The sequence below is a fragment of the Ahaetulla prasina genome, chromosome 10 (genome assembly GCF_028640845.1).
Source record: "Ahaetulla prasina isolate Xishuangbanna chromosome 10, ASM2864084v1, whole genome shotgun sequence".
In the NCBI taxonomy this organism is placed as follows: Eukaryota; Metazoa; Chordata; class Lepidosauria; order Squamata; family Colubridae; genus Ahaetulla; species Ahaetulla prasina.
Genome location: NC_080548.1, coordinates 2,927,161 through 2,943,449, shown reverse-complemented (window position 1 = coordinate 2,943,449; position 16,289 = coordinate 2,927,161). Strand labels below are relative to the sequence as shown.

At 46.6% G+C, this 16,289-nt stretch overlaps 1 protein-coding gene across 1 annotated transcript in view; it reads right to left on the bottom strand.

Moving 5' to 3' along the window:
* The window catches only part of MACF1 (microtubule actin crosslinking factor 1), a 248,817-nt gene that overhangs the window by 211,718 nt on the left and 20,810 nt on the right, over positions 1–16,289 (bottom strand). Inside the window, exon 6 of the mRNA XM_058195880.1 lies at positions 1,664–1,830. Coding sequence (XP_058051863.1) covers positions 1,664–1,830 — 167 coding nt within the window. The remainder of the gene's footprint in view (positions 1–1,663; positions 1,831–16,289) is intronic.

Genomic DNA, 16,289 nt, shown 5'->3' with positions numbered 1-16,289 from the left:
GCCTGAAAACAAAGCAAGCCCAAATGTTTTGATGCTGGCAAGCAAATTCCTTCTCATCCTAATGGGATGAGTTGCAATGACTGGGGCTGCGTGGATATAACTGAAACTTCCCTTTCCCCTCTCAGTGGAGGTTGTCTTGCCCGTGTGAAGCTCTCAGGAATCAGAAGAAGCTGCAGAATCACATCTTGGAGTGGCTACCTGTGGATTCAGGTGGGGCACCTCATCTCTTTTAGGGTTGTTGGTCTTGTTTGGCATTCAAAGAATGCTCTGTGGGTGCTCTTGAGCAATTATTACTACTAGTAGAAGCACTTGCATCAGCTACTCATAAATTACTAGCATTATTTCTAGGAGGTCTTTTTTTTTAAACAAAGTATCTCCAGGTGGTTTGGGAGAGACAAACACAATAAATCAAACCCAACAGCATATCACTGTTATTCAGAGTGAAAAGGGGAGATGGAAAAGAAATCAGAAATCAAACCATTCATCTGACTTTGGTACAGAGAAGGGTCAGGTGAGAGAGATCTTTTTACAAGAAAAGCTTTGTGAATTGGTGAGGTGAAGAGGTGGAGAAACACCCAAAGTTTTGGTGCCACTACAGAAGCACTTCAGTAGCATCCTGGGGTCTAGCTATAGGATTTTGATCCCAAATTCTTTATGACCTCTACACACAGCCGAGTTAAGTCTACAGCTGTTGTGGGCTGCCCGCCACCAGAGGAACTGATGGCAGATTCGGACACTGAGGAGGTTGGGGAGGAACTGGGCCAGTCCTGGAGTCTGGGGAAGGCTCAGACGAGGGCTCTGCATTCCAGGGCCATCTGGTAGTTATGTGCTGCCTCCAAGCCTCTGGAATCTGACATCGGCAAGACAGAAGAACAGTGTAAGCCTGTTCCCAGTATGCACATGCGCAGAGCTGCCAGAAGGCAAGAACAATTAAGAAAAAAAAGGGCGACTCTGGATTAAGGCTTGGAGATGATTGGCCCCTCCCATAAGACATAAAAGAGGAGCAAATGGACATGAGCCTTTGCAGGAAGCAATTAGTTCATATAGTCAATTCAAGCTCTGAGAAGTCTGTTTGACTCTGTGCTATGTTTGGCCTTGCAAAACTAATTGACAGGTCTCTGGCAGTGTTTCGAGAGAGATAAAAGTGGGTGCTTATCAACATTACCCTGGAAGACTGTGTCAACTTGAGCAGACATCTGTCGGAAACTTCACAGACTGTGAATCATTACAGGCTGTGAATGACCATAATTCACAGCCCTCTCAATAAAAGAGGTTCTGGGGACTAAGGTTGTTGATTTAGGCTTTCTCAGCCTAGGTCAGAACAACTGCAGCAAAAAAAAAAAAAGGCATGTGAAGCCTTTTAATGTGTTAAGTCTGAAAATGCACTTCTAGACTGCTTCTGGTTGCACACAAAAAATATTTCAATAAAGATTGAAAAAAATAAAATTCAACCAAATAAAAGGCTGAATTCAATAAAACTGATTAGTCAGAAAAAGTGGCAAAATAATACTTTGAATTTTGTTTGGGACCTCACTGACAGTCTGGACAGTTTCAATATCCAGTTGCAAAATACAAATAAGGCTCATTCCAGCATTAGAAGTGTTGCCTATTTTGGACAAATTTTCCTTACATGGTTGAGATGGAGGAGAGGGCTTCTACCTACCGATATCTATGGATGACAGCATTGAACATCTTCCCGTCACTCCAACAGGAAGAGAAGTTGGTGCACTTGAGTCCCACGTAACCAGCCGTTACTTTCTGTGACCACAAAAGAAGCTTTTCTTTAGCAGACATGTCCCCGGACTCTCCGCTGATGTAGATGTCAGAGATCTGAAAGACAAAAACAGGTCCGCAAGGCCGTCAGATGGATGCCCACATAACAGCCCATGTTCTAGTAGCAGAGGCGGCCCCACCACGCACTGAGGACTCCTGAGGTTGTGAGGCAGTTGGTTTGTGCTGGATGATTTTTTTTCCCCCAAGGGTGAAAAATGAGATGGATCCATGTGATGTGACTCTTTGGGGCAATTTTCTTCACAAAACCCAACAAAACAAGAGAAAATAGTCAGCTGGAAGAGGAGAATATGTGATTCATTACAATATACAAACCCTACCAAGCCCGTCCAACTGATCAAGCTCAAAGAAGCAAGAATTATTCAGATTTTAGAAAGGTCTCTTTAATGTTAGTTTGGGGTAAAGGCAAGGTCTTGGAAACCACAAAAGGAATACCCTGCCCTCATTTATTTAAGGTGGACTTCATCTGAATGATTTGAAACAATCCTTCCCAGATTTCCTTCTATCTGAGCTAAGCCACCAATAATGAGATAAACGGTCAACTGCTAATTTCTTGCTTCCATCCTTTCCTGCCCTCTGTACAATCCTAGCTTTTACTCTTGAATAAAAGGCTAGATTGCAGCTCATAAGCAGCTGTCTCGTCTCCCCTTGAAGAACCAGAGACAAAGCAGGGACACCGAATGAGAAAGAAGCTAGGTCTGGCTGTATACAACCCAGCCCTTGTTCTGTTGAGACTCAAATGAGGACTCGGCTCTCCCCAGGATGCTCTCTGCTTTACTTTTCCACCTCTGAGACCACTGGAGCTTAACCTTCAGCACTCACAGAATTGAGGGAGAACGGTATCAACAGAGGAGGAACACAAACAGGATGAAGCATTATCTGTCAGAGATGCAGACTTAGACAATACAGTGTATAAACATTTGCCAACAAGATCCTGTTGCTGAATCAATTAAGTTATTTATATTCTGCTGTACAAATTGATTTTCCAAATGAGCATACATTAAAAAGAAAACTTATTGAAGCAAAAATAATTACTATATTAAGCATTAGCACCCACGGTAGAATTATAACTAAAACAAAACCATATGGTCATCTATCATAAAATACTTCCAAAATAAACTTTCCTCGTTAGGCTTTCAACCTGGTTCAGTCCTAATCCAAAAATCAGATACAATTAATGATTGTTTATAGACTCAGAAATCATGGTTTCAACTGTTTATGAACAGCAATCTTTTCTTCCCATAACAGTTAAGTATTACATCTTCATTGAATAAACAACTGTGAAAAGGTGGCTAATTTATTACTCTCACTACAAAATACATGAGGATGAATCCAAACCTGGTATCATTAGAACTGACTACATACATTTTGCTGAACAAAACTTTCCTTAAACATAATTTGTTCAACAATCCTGGGTTAAATATGATGTGCAATTCAATGAACAAAAGCTAACAACTGCAACCCCACAAGTTCTGGTCCTATCTAGGCTTATCTAGGGGAGCAAATCCTGGATTTTTGTGGTAGAATGGAGTCTGAATTCCCAGAAGGGAGGGGCTGCATTCCAGGGGACCAAGAGACAGCAAAGTTGAGATGGGTTGGGAGGAAGAGGTGTAAGATGGCTCTTCCCTAGAAATTCTTTTTTTTAAATTCTATTTGGTCACAAGCATCAACATAAAATAACTACATATCACATAAGCATATATATGAGTAAAAGTATGCAATAACTATATTAATTTGATATAATGAAAGGAAACAATAGGACAGGAATGGTAGGCACTTTTGTGCTCTTATGCACGCCCCTTATTCTCACAATATATCCCAACAATACAACATTCCCAAGTAGATTTCTATTGATAGGGGAGAAATAATAAAGGAAACTATTTGGAAGTAACTTTATATGTTTTTTCTTGGTTCTTGGAGCCTGACAATTTTACTGCCAATAATATCCCATTTTAACAGTATCCTCTGCTGCCCAAAGGGTCAACCTGTTCATATTCCAGAAATCTAAAGCTTCACGAGTAGAGAAAGTGGGAACAGGGTAAAGCAGAGAACAACATCAGCGCATGGACTCCCCACCCCCCATCTCGCTCTGGCCTTGGTCCATGCAATGGAGCCCTCGTCAGACCTGAACTCCTAGCACTGAAGGCGCTGCTTGGTGTGCCAGGGTGGCCGTGAGGGAGGGGAATGGCTCTGGGATTCAGAATGGATGGCCTAAGTAAAGACTGAGGTTTCTGAGGTACTGGGAGGCCACCGGCGGTCTCCCCTGTCCCCAACTCCAAATTCCCACTCTACCTGCCTGCATCCTTTTTGCACAAGCTGTCAGGAGCAGGCCTAGGAAACGCAATGGCCCAGTGACCCAATTCCCAATGAGAGAAAGAGAAAGAGAGAGAGAAGGAGAAGGCTGCCAACCGCTTTTGAGAAATATGCGCCCTTTCAGGCTGCAGAGGAGTGCCGACAAAAGAGGTGAGGTTCCCTTCACTCGGCTGCTTATAAGATTTTCACTAATTAAATATGAAGAGAAAAGGCTATGTGTGAACAGGCAACAACATGATTGCGCTGGAAGGAAAGGCGGCTGAGCCAAGAGGATGCCCATTCGTGTTTTCATTTCAGAAGAACCACTGCAGGGGTTGGCAGGTTCAGAGCAGCTTGTCCCAGGAAGGTGGATGCCGGTGGGACAGACCAGGACAGCGGTCCCTCACTTCTCAAGGAGGCCAGATTGGGGAAGGGGCTGCCTTAGAGGGTCTCTGAGGTTCTGCTTTCCTCACCCACTTCCACTTCAGGACAGGATGTAACTTGGGGAGCCAAATTGCCAATCCAGGATACATAACAATTTGGCAGCAAATTCTTCCGCTTGAGGGCATCACAAGTTTTGTCTGGCCTTGTTAAGCAATAATCGGCTCAAACTCTACCTCAGCCGGCAGTCAGGAGAAGTGGGTGTCTCTTGCCCAACCTCATCCCTGGAGATATTTCAGTCAAGTGAGTGTTCTCTGAGCCTCCTCAAGTCAGATAATTTACTTACTTCTTCCTTTCTTTCCTACCAGTTCTACTGTCAATTGGATGAACAAGAATTTGACTTCAAAACGCATTTTAAAGGAGCACAGAATTTTGGAGAAACTTCCTGGAGAGGAGGGTGGCGAATGTGCTTGCCTTAATTTGTTGACAAGATGGCTAACAGGATGTGCATCGTGGATCTACTTGTCATCACAACATCACCACTTCCTTTGCTTCCACTCAGTCTGTAGGTCCGGGGTTCTGGTCCAGTGGGGGACCAGGCCAGAAGCTAGAGAGAAGCAGGACGAGGCCTCTGAGGTTGATCGAGTCCAGCTTCAATGCACCCATGACCAAGGGGGTTCAACCTCTGAGCTAATACAACTGGTGAAGGGGAACCCACCGACACATCGGTGACTGGTTCCACCCTTGAGTTGCCAGGAATCTTCTAAATCTGCCTTCCTGTCACATGAATTCTCCATTCTTGGCCCTCTTCAGTGGAATACACCAATAGGAATTTTGAATTTGCATTTGTATATTTATTTATACAAACCCCCCCAATCTGCTCAACATATAGATTTTGAATGGTTCTGTTAATAATGACAACTCAAAGATAAACCGCTCAGCACACATTGCAAAGGCTACCCCTATCTATAATCAGGACCAAATAATCAGCAGGACAAGTTGAACGTAACTCCCTTCAGGAAGGACAGTGGTGGTGGTAGTGATAAGGGAGCGTGAAGTTGAGGGGGTTCCACAGTTTGAAGCCACCACTAAGAAATAACACCTGTACTTCTTAAAATGCAGACCCTCAGCTCCCCCTGCCCCCAGTTGCTCTGAGCAACTGAGAGGGTCTGTGATACAATGGGGCCAAAGCACTTCGGGCTTTATAGGTCACTGACAACTCTTTCAACTGGACTTAGAAGCCTAGTGGGAATCAAGAGAGTGAGCCAAGTATTAATACTACGTTACTAAATCTATTCCACTGCATTTTGGACCAAGTCCCACCTTGTCCCAAATGGGAGGGCGGAGGGAAAGAATGGGCCCTGGAGAAAGGAAAACATTCCCACATCACAAATTTGCCTTCCATAATCCAAGAGTGACTTTCCATGTCATAAAAACCTAAATTTCCTGCACACATGGGAGCAATGGTTGATCAAGAAAGGGACAGCTGAGTTGCAGCAGGAAACACATGCACCCTCGCTCAGGTGCCGCTGCTCTAAAAAGGATCAATTCTGTGGATGGTATCAATGGGAGGGCTTGGAAGACCACAGGCTGATATAACAAAGCCCTTCTACAAATCAGTGGCAAGAGGCACGTGCTGGTTTGTGTCCAGCTCTGCTCCCCTACCCACATCTTAAAAATTACACTGTAACCCAAACTATTACCAGCTCCCACGGGAGGGAGGCCACGCAATGGGGCTCTTTAGCAAGGGACAAGAGAGCCTGTTTAGGTAGCGGTTAAAGGACTAAGAGAAACATCTGGGGAAACCCATGCTCTACTCCTGCCTAGCCATGGAAACCCACTGGATGGTTGTGAGCCGGAACCTTCTCCACAACCAGGCAGAGGGATGCAGTGAAGACGTACAACCAGGAGCGAGGAGACCCAGGCCTTAAACTTTTCTTAGGCATGGATGCCAGCTGGAGATGGGGGTGGGGAGCAGTCAGCCAAAGGAACAAGAGATGGACAAATCAATTCTCCAAATCCTGCCAAGCAAACTGCACTGGTCTCTCCATGCATCACCAGGAGCCAAGGTTGACCAGAAGGACCACCTCACACAGAGGGACCAAGAGGGAAGGGACCCCTGGCAGAGGTTTACAAAACTACGCATGGGAAAAAGCCTCTTCCCCTCACAATTTTGAAACAAAGCACAGGAGAATTCGGGACCCACAGAAGGAAATCATTAACCTTTATTCAGCAGCAGCTTATTTGGATGCCCACCGAAGGAGCTTTTCAGGCACAAACCTTCCTCCCCAACCAGCTTGCCCTGTGGCTCTGCGTGGAAAAGGGGCAGCTGCAGCTCGGCCAGCCCAAGCTGAGGGATGCGGATTCTGCCCCTGGCAGCCTAGCATCTCTTCCCCGCCTCCAGCCAAGGTAGGCACAAGAGAATTAAATGGCTGCTCTCTACCTCTCCAAGAAGCTTCCAAGACATCCCCAGAGAGGTGCAGCGGCTGGGGCTGGTGGCTCAAGCAGCAGGTCTGTCCTTGGCATTATTTTTATCGGGGAAATATGATGGCCTGAACTGTAAGGAAAACGAAGCTCCTGGCTCAAGGAAGCACATCAGGAAGTGAGCATCATGCGAGGGTTATCTTGAACACCTGGTGCACAAAGTTCATAGAACACTTGGTGAAAAAGAGGTGCTATTTCCTTGCTTTCTGGCCCAGAGGCACATTTCAGCCCAACAAGCCCAGGAGGTCTTAAGAACAAAAAGAAAATTCTCCTGCTCCAGACAGTCAGAGCAGGCCAAGGAAGCCCTAAGGATGGAGATAAAATAGATCAGATCTATAAATGGCTCCTTTCTCTGCTACAGAAAAAGCTTTAAAGAAGGGCAAGTGGGAAATTTTTATTTTTAATTGCTGCTCTTCAAAAAATAATAATATAACCTTGTTTATGATCATTCATAAAATTCAATGGTTGTTCACATACAATACAGGAAACCCTAAACCAGTTAGAGAAAAGTAATCTCACATGATTTCCCGCCCAAAATAGACAAGAGAAAAATTTATTGTGGGGGTCCGATTCAGGCTGCATGCAAAGAAAATAGCTGCTTTCCCACCACAAGTGCAATCACAAAGTTACTGTGAAGTTATATTTTGTTACAAATTGGAAAGTTAGTTCCATGATGAAAGCCAGTCAGAATGCATGCTGGTTTGGATAACATGAAAAAAGAGTCCTTTTTCTTATCCTTAGAAATATTAGTCACATCTGCTGGTGCTTGGTAGAGACTTTTAAAATAGATGGTGAAAATCCGAACCCTCAAATTTCTTGCTGTTATGGTTGCAAAGACAGTTGGAAGTACAAGTGGTAACATTTCACAGTCAGGACCCTGGTTCTGATGGACTGATTTGTAAAGCTGGTACCAGCTGGCTAAGGAATTCTGGGAGTTGAAGTCCACAAGTCTTAAAGTTGCCCCTGTTTGGAAACCCTTGCCTTAGTGAAAACCACACAAGCGCTCTCGTCTGAAGTTTCACCTTGGGATGGACAGGGTGGCTGCAAAGGGCCAGAGAGAGGACCGTCTGTCCCCATCTCACTGTCCCACTGCAGCCTCCCTGGCTGACCATTCTTCCCAGTTTCAAGGCAGAATTTCCCTTGTGATTGAACTGGTGTGAGGGGGGTCTGGGAAGCTGTAGTTAGCTAGACAAAGGACTGCACAATGACAAACAAATACTGCCACACCACATATACCAGCTTGCTAAAGAAGAATTGTGAAAATGCCACATTCCAGCCACGTGAACCTAGTAACAAAATAAATGTTTACCTGATTTCAAGTAGAAAATCCAGTTCAGCCAGGACCCCAATTTCTCCTTTAGCCACTATTCTCAATGCCTAAGATATTACTGTTCTGTATCCACTTGGCATTTAAACATTCCAAAAAGTTACCTTAGAAACAGAAAAAACTTTCTATCTTAATGCATTCATTGTGTTTCGATATGTAAAAATTCCAAGGGATTTTTCCAAGGGAACTTCCCAAGTTCCAAAATACCCAAACTGGTCTATGTTGTCAACCAATCCAGATGTGAAAATGGAATTTGCTCAGAAGTGGGATGCCCTTATCACATCCGAACATTTAACTAAAGAAGAGCTCTGTAAGAATTTCTGAACTGAGTTGGCACCGTCTCTTCTATTTCTAGTGACTACATCTCCATGAAGACTGAAAGCCAGAATGGTGGCATTTTCAGGTCCAAGCAAAACAAACCATTGAACATCTGGCTGAGGAGTTGCCAAATTCACCTATGAAAGAGAGCATGCAAACTACGACCTTTAAATCCAGCACAATTTTCCTGTTCATATTGTTTACCTTTGAAAGGAGAGCAATTCTTCTTCATCTAAGGGGCCTTCCTATTGTCTTCTGGGATCCCCCCAATATTCTGCTGTAGGAGAACTGAAATCATCAATTGTGGGTCTCCAAGAAAGCTTTTCTAACAGAAAGCTTTTCTGTTCCTTCACGAAAGAAATCCCAAGAGACCTTTGACATCCCCAGAATACTGACATGAGAATAGCTGTATGATGTTTACATCTCTTCAGAAATACCCAGTAGCAAACTTGTGCATGTCAAGGGGTAAAAAGCTAAGAGGAAGAAGAACTGGAAAGCTTTTTTGGATGCTACCAAGTAGTCACTGGGAAAGAAGAACAGCCCTAAAATTAGATGACATTTCTCCTTTCTCTGACTTCACCTGGTTATCAGTCTTGGATAGATAAATGGAAAAATATCAGTGAGGAAGGAAAGACTCTTACCAGCCATCCAAGTATGTTACCTCATCAAACTGGTGAAACAGCCCAGATTCTAAGCAACCTTACTTTCTCAAAAGCATAGGGGAGCTTAAAAAAACCCCAAATAAACATGTGTAGTAAATGGATGGCCAAAGTCACCACGTTAGCTTCCATGATTGTGTGGGACTAGAATTTGGGTCCTCCTGGGCCAAGGCAGGGACTTCTCCAATCCTCCACACTGGACAAAGGGTTGGGGGAGGGGCTGGGATCAAAGAAGACAGGTTTAATATCTGGGTCTTCTTTTGATTTAGATAAAGAACTGTTGGACGTTAAGTAAATTCTGGTCTACAAGAAAACTTCCAGCCCCATATGTTTCCTTTCTATAACCTCCGCCCTTTAATAACATTTTCAAGTTTAAATTCCATCTAATAAGAAATATGTCATGTTATTCTTTTTTAAATGGCATTATTCCTGAAAAGCACATATCAGCTGGGTGATCTATACTGCTGATGAGCTCCTCTGCTCTGCTCTGCTCTGCTCTGCTCATCCACGCTGCCCCATCATCCCCCACTCTGCTCCTCAGAGCTGGCTGTGAACCTCCAGACCTCTCTTTCAATCTCTTACTCCTGGCCGTGCAGGTGGAGGCAGATGGAAGGCAAATCCCAGAACATCCGAAGGACACAAGGCTGAATATCTTTGTTGTAGAGAGTCAGACCAAGCAGAGGTAATCTCCTTTCCTGCATAATTAATTCCATTTTAGATTATTCCGAAGGCAGGCATTCACAAAGAGTTGAGTGGCCAACAGCCTACACTATCTTTGAGCATCAACTTTTATTTCAGAACTTGTTCTAAGCACCAGGGCTCAGCCCAGCATATCTGCGTTTCCCTCAAGTTAAAATATGTTCCACCACGAGATGCCCCCCCACCCCCACCCCTCAAACAGATCTCACTTGAAGAGACTAAACATCTTTCTCCTAAGGAGACAGAGAAGTCTGGAATTGCCACCCCTGCGAGATGGTCAGTGAAATGTATCATCCCCCATCTTTAAGAGAGAGGGTGGGGGCTTACTTCACATTTGGTCTCTTTGGAGTTCATTATCCAAGCCAGGTCTGAGCCCTGGAACAAAAGACCAATCTCCCAAATAAACTTGTGTGAATTGCTTTTACTTCCACACTGACTTCCAGACAGCTGGAATCGGGCAACTTTGCAAATCAGTCCCTCTTATTATTCTTCCCAATGACAGCCCAGGAAGGGGCTCTTCCAATTTATCCAAACTGCAAGTTGTTAAAACTCATTCCAGGAAAACAACCTGAATCCCACCCCAGCCCGAATCCCAGTATGTGACTTCCAACCCCTCAGAGGTTTGCTCTATCTTGCCCTCGTCTCAAAGAGTTGGAAAAGAGAAACTGCACTGACCCCTCCTTTGGCTGGCCTGCGGCTCTCCTTGGTGGCTCTTCTCCCATTGGGTCCATCCGTTCCCCCGGAGGCAGGGAGTTGCTCTCTGCAGAATGAAGACCCAGGCGTCTTTACCAGCTGATGCACTGAGTCACTGCCATATCCCGAGGAGGACTGGAAGGCGCTGGAGGCTGACCCACTGAAAGAGACCCTGCTTTGGGAGGTTGGGATGCCATCTTCTCTCTTGCCAACAGGTGTTTCTTGTGCAGATGGAGGTTGCAGAGGATTCTCCAATCCTTTGAGCTCCACCTGATCCACCATAGGTGACGGCGTGGATAGCTCCGAGATGGTGCCCTTCTCTGCTGTATAAGAAGCTCCCCAAATAGTGCTTGATAGACTCTCATTTCCTTCTTCACTACTCCAGTTCTTGTAGGACTCTTCCACCATTGTTGTCACTCCCTGTTGCTGTTGCAGGACCTCCAACTTTGGCTGAGCCCAAGAGCCCACGACTGCCAGTTCTCCCAAGCAATTCTCCCCAGGTACTCCAGGCACGGCCCCCCTGGGCAGTGGCACTAGAACTGCTCGGCTCTTGCCCAAACCCACCGGCCTCTGAAAAGCCACCAGTTGGCTTGCCACCTTCTCACGGTTCCGCTCTGCTGGGTTGTCTAGCAGGCGAGCAATGACCGTGGCTCCCTCTTCAAGAAAGTCTCCTGGGCTTCCAGGTAGGGAGAAGGTCTTTTCCGTCACCAGGTGAGCTCGCTCCAGAGTCCCCTGAAACTTCTCTCTCACCTGCACGACGTGTCCTTGCTCCAGACTCTCCATCTTCAAATGCGGCCAAGCCTCCCCATAGGAAGCAGTGTGTGGGTGGAAGCCCCCAGCCCTTCCCTCCTCCTTCAGAGGAGACCCTCTGAACTTCTTCGATGCCTGGTCCTCCTCCTCCTCCTCCTCCTCAGCCATCTCAGCCCTCAAGGAAGGTCTCTCTGCTCTCGGATCAGGCATCTCCGGTGCCATCGGCTTCTTCCCCTTCCTCTTCCGCCTGAAGCGAGCTTTCCTCTGGGGAGAGAGGGGCGCATTCCCCACCTCCCTGGCTGGCTCTTTCAGCTCCTTAACACAACCGAGAATATTTCCCATCTCCGTGGTGCGCAGGGCTCCAGTGGCAATGCAGCGATGCTGCCACCGGCCTCCTGGAGAAATCCCAGCGGCTGCTTCATCAGATTAGGTGCCCATTTGAAAAATGCACACAACTGGAAGCACGCTCACACTTGAATACGAACACACACCCGCACACCAAGATGCTCCTCCTGCCGAGCCGCTGCCGTTTTCAGACAGCCATCTTACAAGGCTGAGAGCTGGAGGAAGAGACATTCAAAGCACCTCACTGCAGTTCAGAAATCACTTGACCCAAAAGCAGCCAGAGCCGGGATTGGCTGCAGCAGCTTCTCTCCAAACATGAGGTAATGGGAGGGCTCCCCTCGCAAAGAGAAAGCCAGAGCCAGACAGAGGCGGCAGCGGCAGCAGCAGCGGTGGTGGCGGCGGCAGGAGGGAGGGGGGGAGGGAGGGAAGGAGAGGCTGCTGAGGGGTGTGGCACCAAGGCAGAGAGATGGAAATCGGGAGACAAAGTTAAAAAAAAAAGCACAACAAAAAGCAAGGAGAGGAAGGTGGGGTGGGAAAGACACTCCAAGAGAAAGAAACGGGGGCATTGTGCAAAGCCACCGAGAAGCCCAGAGAGGCGGAGGCTGCTGCTGCTGCACCGGATAAACTCCATCCAGGGATTTATGCTGGAGAAGATTAACCTCAGCAAAGAAAGCCTCCTTCCACGGCATCTAAGGACCAGGACAGGCATTCCGGAATGAAAAGCCACTCTTGGCTCTGAAGAGCATCGTGGAAAAATATATTTGGCAATGTTCCTCAGTCATGGAGCACCCTGGGGGCTTCAACACCCATTCAGTGGGGCTCAATCAGCCAAACCATCCAGCCCCTCAGGCCCCCAGCAGCTGCATCCATGTCCCCCCAGCCAGGCTGATGAGCCAAGAGACTTCCCTGACCTGCAGCTGGAGATCAGTGTGGGACCCCGACCGCCCCCCCTTGCGAGCCTGGATGCTGATGGGGAAACTGGGCACCTTCTAGTGCCAATGGAGAGCCTCAAGCTCAGAAGAGTCTGCATCGTCTTGCAAAGGAACTGCAATCTCCACCCCCCCACCATGCAGCCAGGTATTTCTTAAATTGTTAAAAAAAAAAAAGTATCAGAAATAGGTAATCTGCCTGCCGGATGTTCTCAATTCCCACCAAAGCCAACGAGCATGACTAATGGCGTTATAGTATAACACTTTCAAGATTTTCTTTAAAATGCATAGCTAGAAAAGCTAGACAAAACTTTGGAGGCCCACTCAGATGGATTTCTCACAAAGCACAAAACGACCCAATGGAATTCATTGCCACAAGATAAAGATCATGACCTGGACAGCTTTAAAAGATGGAAGATGGGTTTCATCACTGTTACTCCAAGGCTGGAGGCGGCCGCTTGCCAGGGGACAAGAGAAGGAGAGGTCTCCACCTTCTGCTTGTGAGCACCCAGGGACATGAGGCTGGCCACTGCAAAACAACAATCCAAGACCAAGATGGACCTTCATCTGATGCAGCAGGGCTGCCCTGACATCTTTAACAGGAACTCTCCTTCCTCAGCCCAGCCACAGGACCTCTACAATGCGGGAGGGACCTAATGGAGTAAACAGGGGACGGGGATTCCCATTCCTCAGTTTTGTAGACAACTGCCATTCTAGCTGTATGCTAAATGGACAGGTTAGACCGAGGAGCCAAAAGCTTAGCAGCTGCCGTATGTGATAATCCACTTCAAAAAAATTTTTTTTAAAAAATTGGGGTGGGGGACAAAGGTCACTAGAAGCTGCATGTACTTTTTTCAAATTTGCCTTCTGGGTCCAAAGAAAAGAGACTTTCTTAATGGCAAGAAGCTTAAGTTGGGGGAAGCAATATGGGCCCCTCCCTCTTCCTTGACGAGGACAATGTTTTTCAGCCTCAACAACTTTAAGATGTGTGGACGGACTTCATCTTCCAGAATTCCCTATGCTGGCTGGGGAATTCTGGGAGTTGAAGTCCATGTATCTGATGGTTGCTGAGGTTGAGAAACGCTGGACTAGGAAACATTTCTGCGATAGGCCAAAGAGCAAAGAATCCAATGCCCACAGACACAGATTCCCCACAGATTCCCGTTTCCAGGTAAGGAGGAACATGGAGGGTTTCCTTCTCGTTTGGAAAAGAAAGCAGGCCAAAGCCAACAGTTCCCAAGAAGCTGCCTTGACACTGGAAGGTTTCCTGGAAGAGAATCGGTTCCAAGTTTTTTGAGCAAGAATGGAAGGTAGGTTTTTTTCCTACCCACCAAATTAACCAGAAATTATCCCCCTTTAGCTAAACAGGCAACACTTCAATTGCATGGGCTGTGCAGTTGGGGGCAGAGCAGGCTGCATACTACCAGCCAGCCACAAGACAGTCCCTTCCCTCTTTTTCATTCTAGGCAACTATCATCCCCCTTCATTAATTAATTCATGCTTTTGAATACATGCATTTCACACTGGAAGATATCAGCTGATCCATGCAAAAGAAGGCCTTTACACCGTGCAATTCTTGGGAGCTGCCCAAAGTGGCTTAAGATGAGCAGCCATATGAATTTTTTAAATAAATAAAATTAAATAAATGAATCTAGTTTTTAAGGGGGAAAAAAAAGATGAAAAGCTGCTTTTCCTCCTATATTTTGCCCTACCATCGGAGGTTGGGTCTCCCCTCCCCTCCTTCAGCACCGACTGAAAGGCACCCAGCTAAAGCATGTTTGATCCTTGCTGTCTGTTCTGATTACTACCTACCTACTTTCCTACCAAATGCATGTAACTGTCCATCTCACAAACAGTTATCTTGGGCAAGAATAGAAGATTAAAAACAATAAATATAAAAAACAGTCATTGTTAAAATTTAACACAGACATTATTTTTTAAAAAAACCATACAGCACAGGAGAGAGCAAGTATCAGCCACAGTGATGAAGCCATTGTAACGCTTCACCAGTGCCTTGACACCCCCAGGCCTGGTGACATAGACAGGTCTTGAGGGACCCCCCTGAACATCAGTAGGGATGGAGCTAACCTCACTTGGGAGGGAGGGAATGTTCCATAACAGGGGTCTCCAACCTTGGTCCCTTTAAGACTTGTGGACTTCAACTCCCAGAGTCCCTCAGCCAGCAAAGCTGGCAAATAATAGAGCAAAGCTGGCTGAGGGACTCTGGGAGTTGAAGTCCACAAGTCTTAAAGGGACCACGATTGGAGACCCCTGTTCCATAAGGAGGGAGAGGCTGGGAGGAGCCCCCTCCTTTCCCCCTCCCCAGGCGGCTATCTTTTGCTCCAGCCTAGCAGCCGAGTTATTCTTCTCATCCCCGCCCAAGCAGCAGCACCAGCAACAGGCAGCTTCTGGGCATGAACAGGCAGCTTCACAGGGGCTCCTCTGCAGTCAGACCCCTCCCCATTTCCCCTCCACTTGTTCTTGAGGCAGCAGTGCCACCTAGTGCCTGCCTGGCCAGAAATGGGGGAGGGGTGGGGGTGGGGGGGAAGAACACTATGCTAGTGTTGGCTCAAGTCAGACCTGGTCTCCCTTGATCACCTGTGGGAGCCGGCAGATGCAAGACGGGCCGTGCAGGAGGACATAAAGGCTGCATCTGCCTCGGCTTCTGCAGAACCCACCCAATTCCTTAGCCGCTTCAAGAAATGTCAGCAGGGGGATAAACCTCTGAATGCAATAACATAATGTGGTTTTAAAAACAGAATTATCATCTGGCAGGCAATAAGTAATGGATGTCTTTCAGATCAATTGATGCAGGTCCTTCTGCATTTCTAAACAAACAACCTCCCCCACCCCACCCCATCCCATCTATCAGGTGGAGGCAAGACCTACAGCAACACTGCACAGCCATTCCCCCAGGCCAAGGAGTTGAAGCAAGGCCTCCTGGCTTTGCAGGATGGGGGATTTGCCTAGCAAGACCTCTGGGATGCCCATGCTCAAGGACTTGTTTAGGCTCCACCTTACAAGACTCAGAGCTGGAGAAAGCCCTGGGCTCCTTGGCCCACAGAGGTCCTGCTGGTCTCCATGAAGTTGGGTTCTCCATGAAAGACGAATGAAGAAAGGTTGGGTTGGAATTCAGCAGTACAATTGGGGCAGGTGTTTTAAAGAAAATAACAATTAAGAATCATACTACTGAAACTTGTTTTTTAAAAAATCTCTCTTTACCCAATGAAAGGCAACATATGAATTCTATTACACTCAATGAAGTCACACACAGAGAGAGAGCCCACAGCCCCTTCTGGTTCCCAGCAGAGTCTTTTTTTCCCCCTAACTGGGAAAAAATTGGCATCTCAACCACGTGACTTTAAGAAGCTACCCTTCCCTACCCCTGAGAAGAATGTCTCAACCGAAGAGATCTCTTCAGCTCAGGTTTGTTCTGGGGAGTTTTGGGGCTCTATGAACTGGGTTGTTTTCCTGCAGATGCACTGATGATGTTACCTACTTGGGTAATGGAAGTTTTTCAAGCAAATAACCCAGCTCAGAGAGCACCAAGCATGTCCACCTGCTTGCCCAAGCTCCTCGCCTTCTGGCCATCCCTTGTCCCTTCTGTAGCAGAGAAGGAGA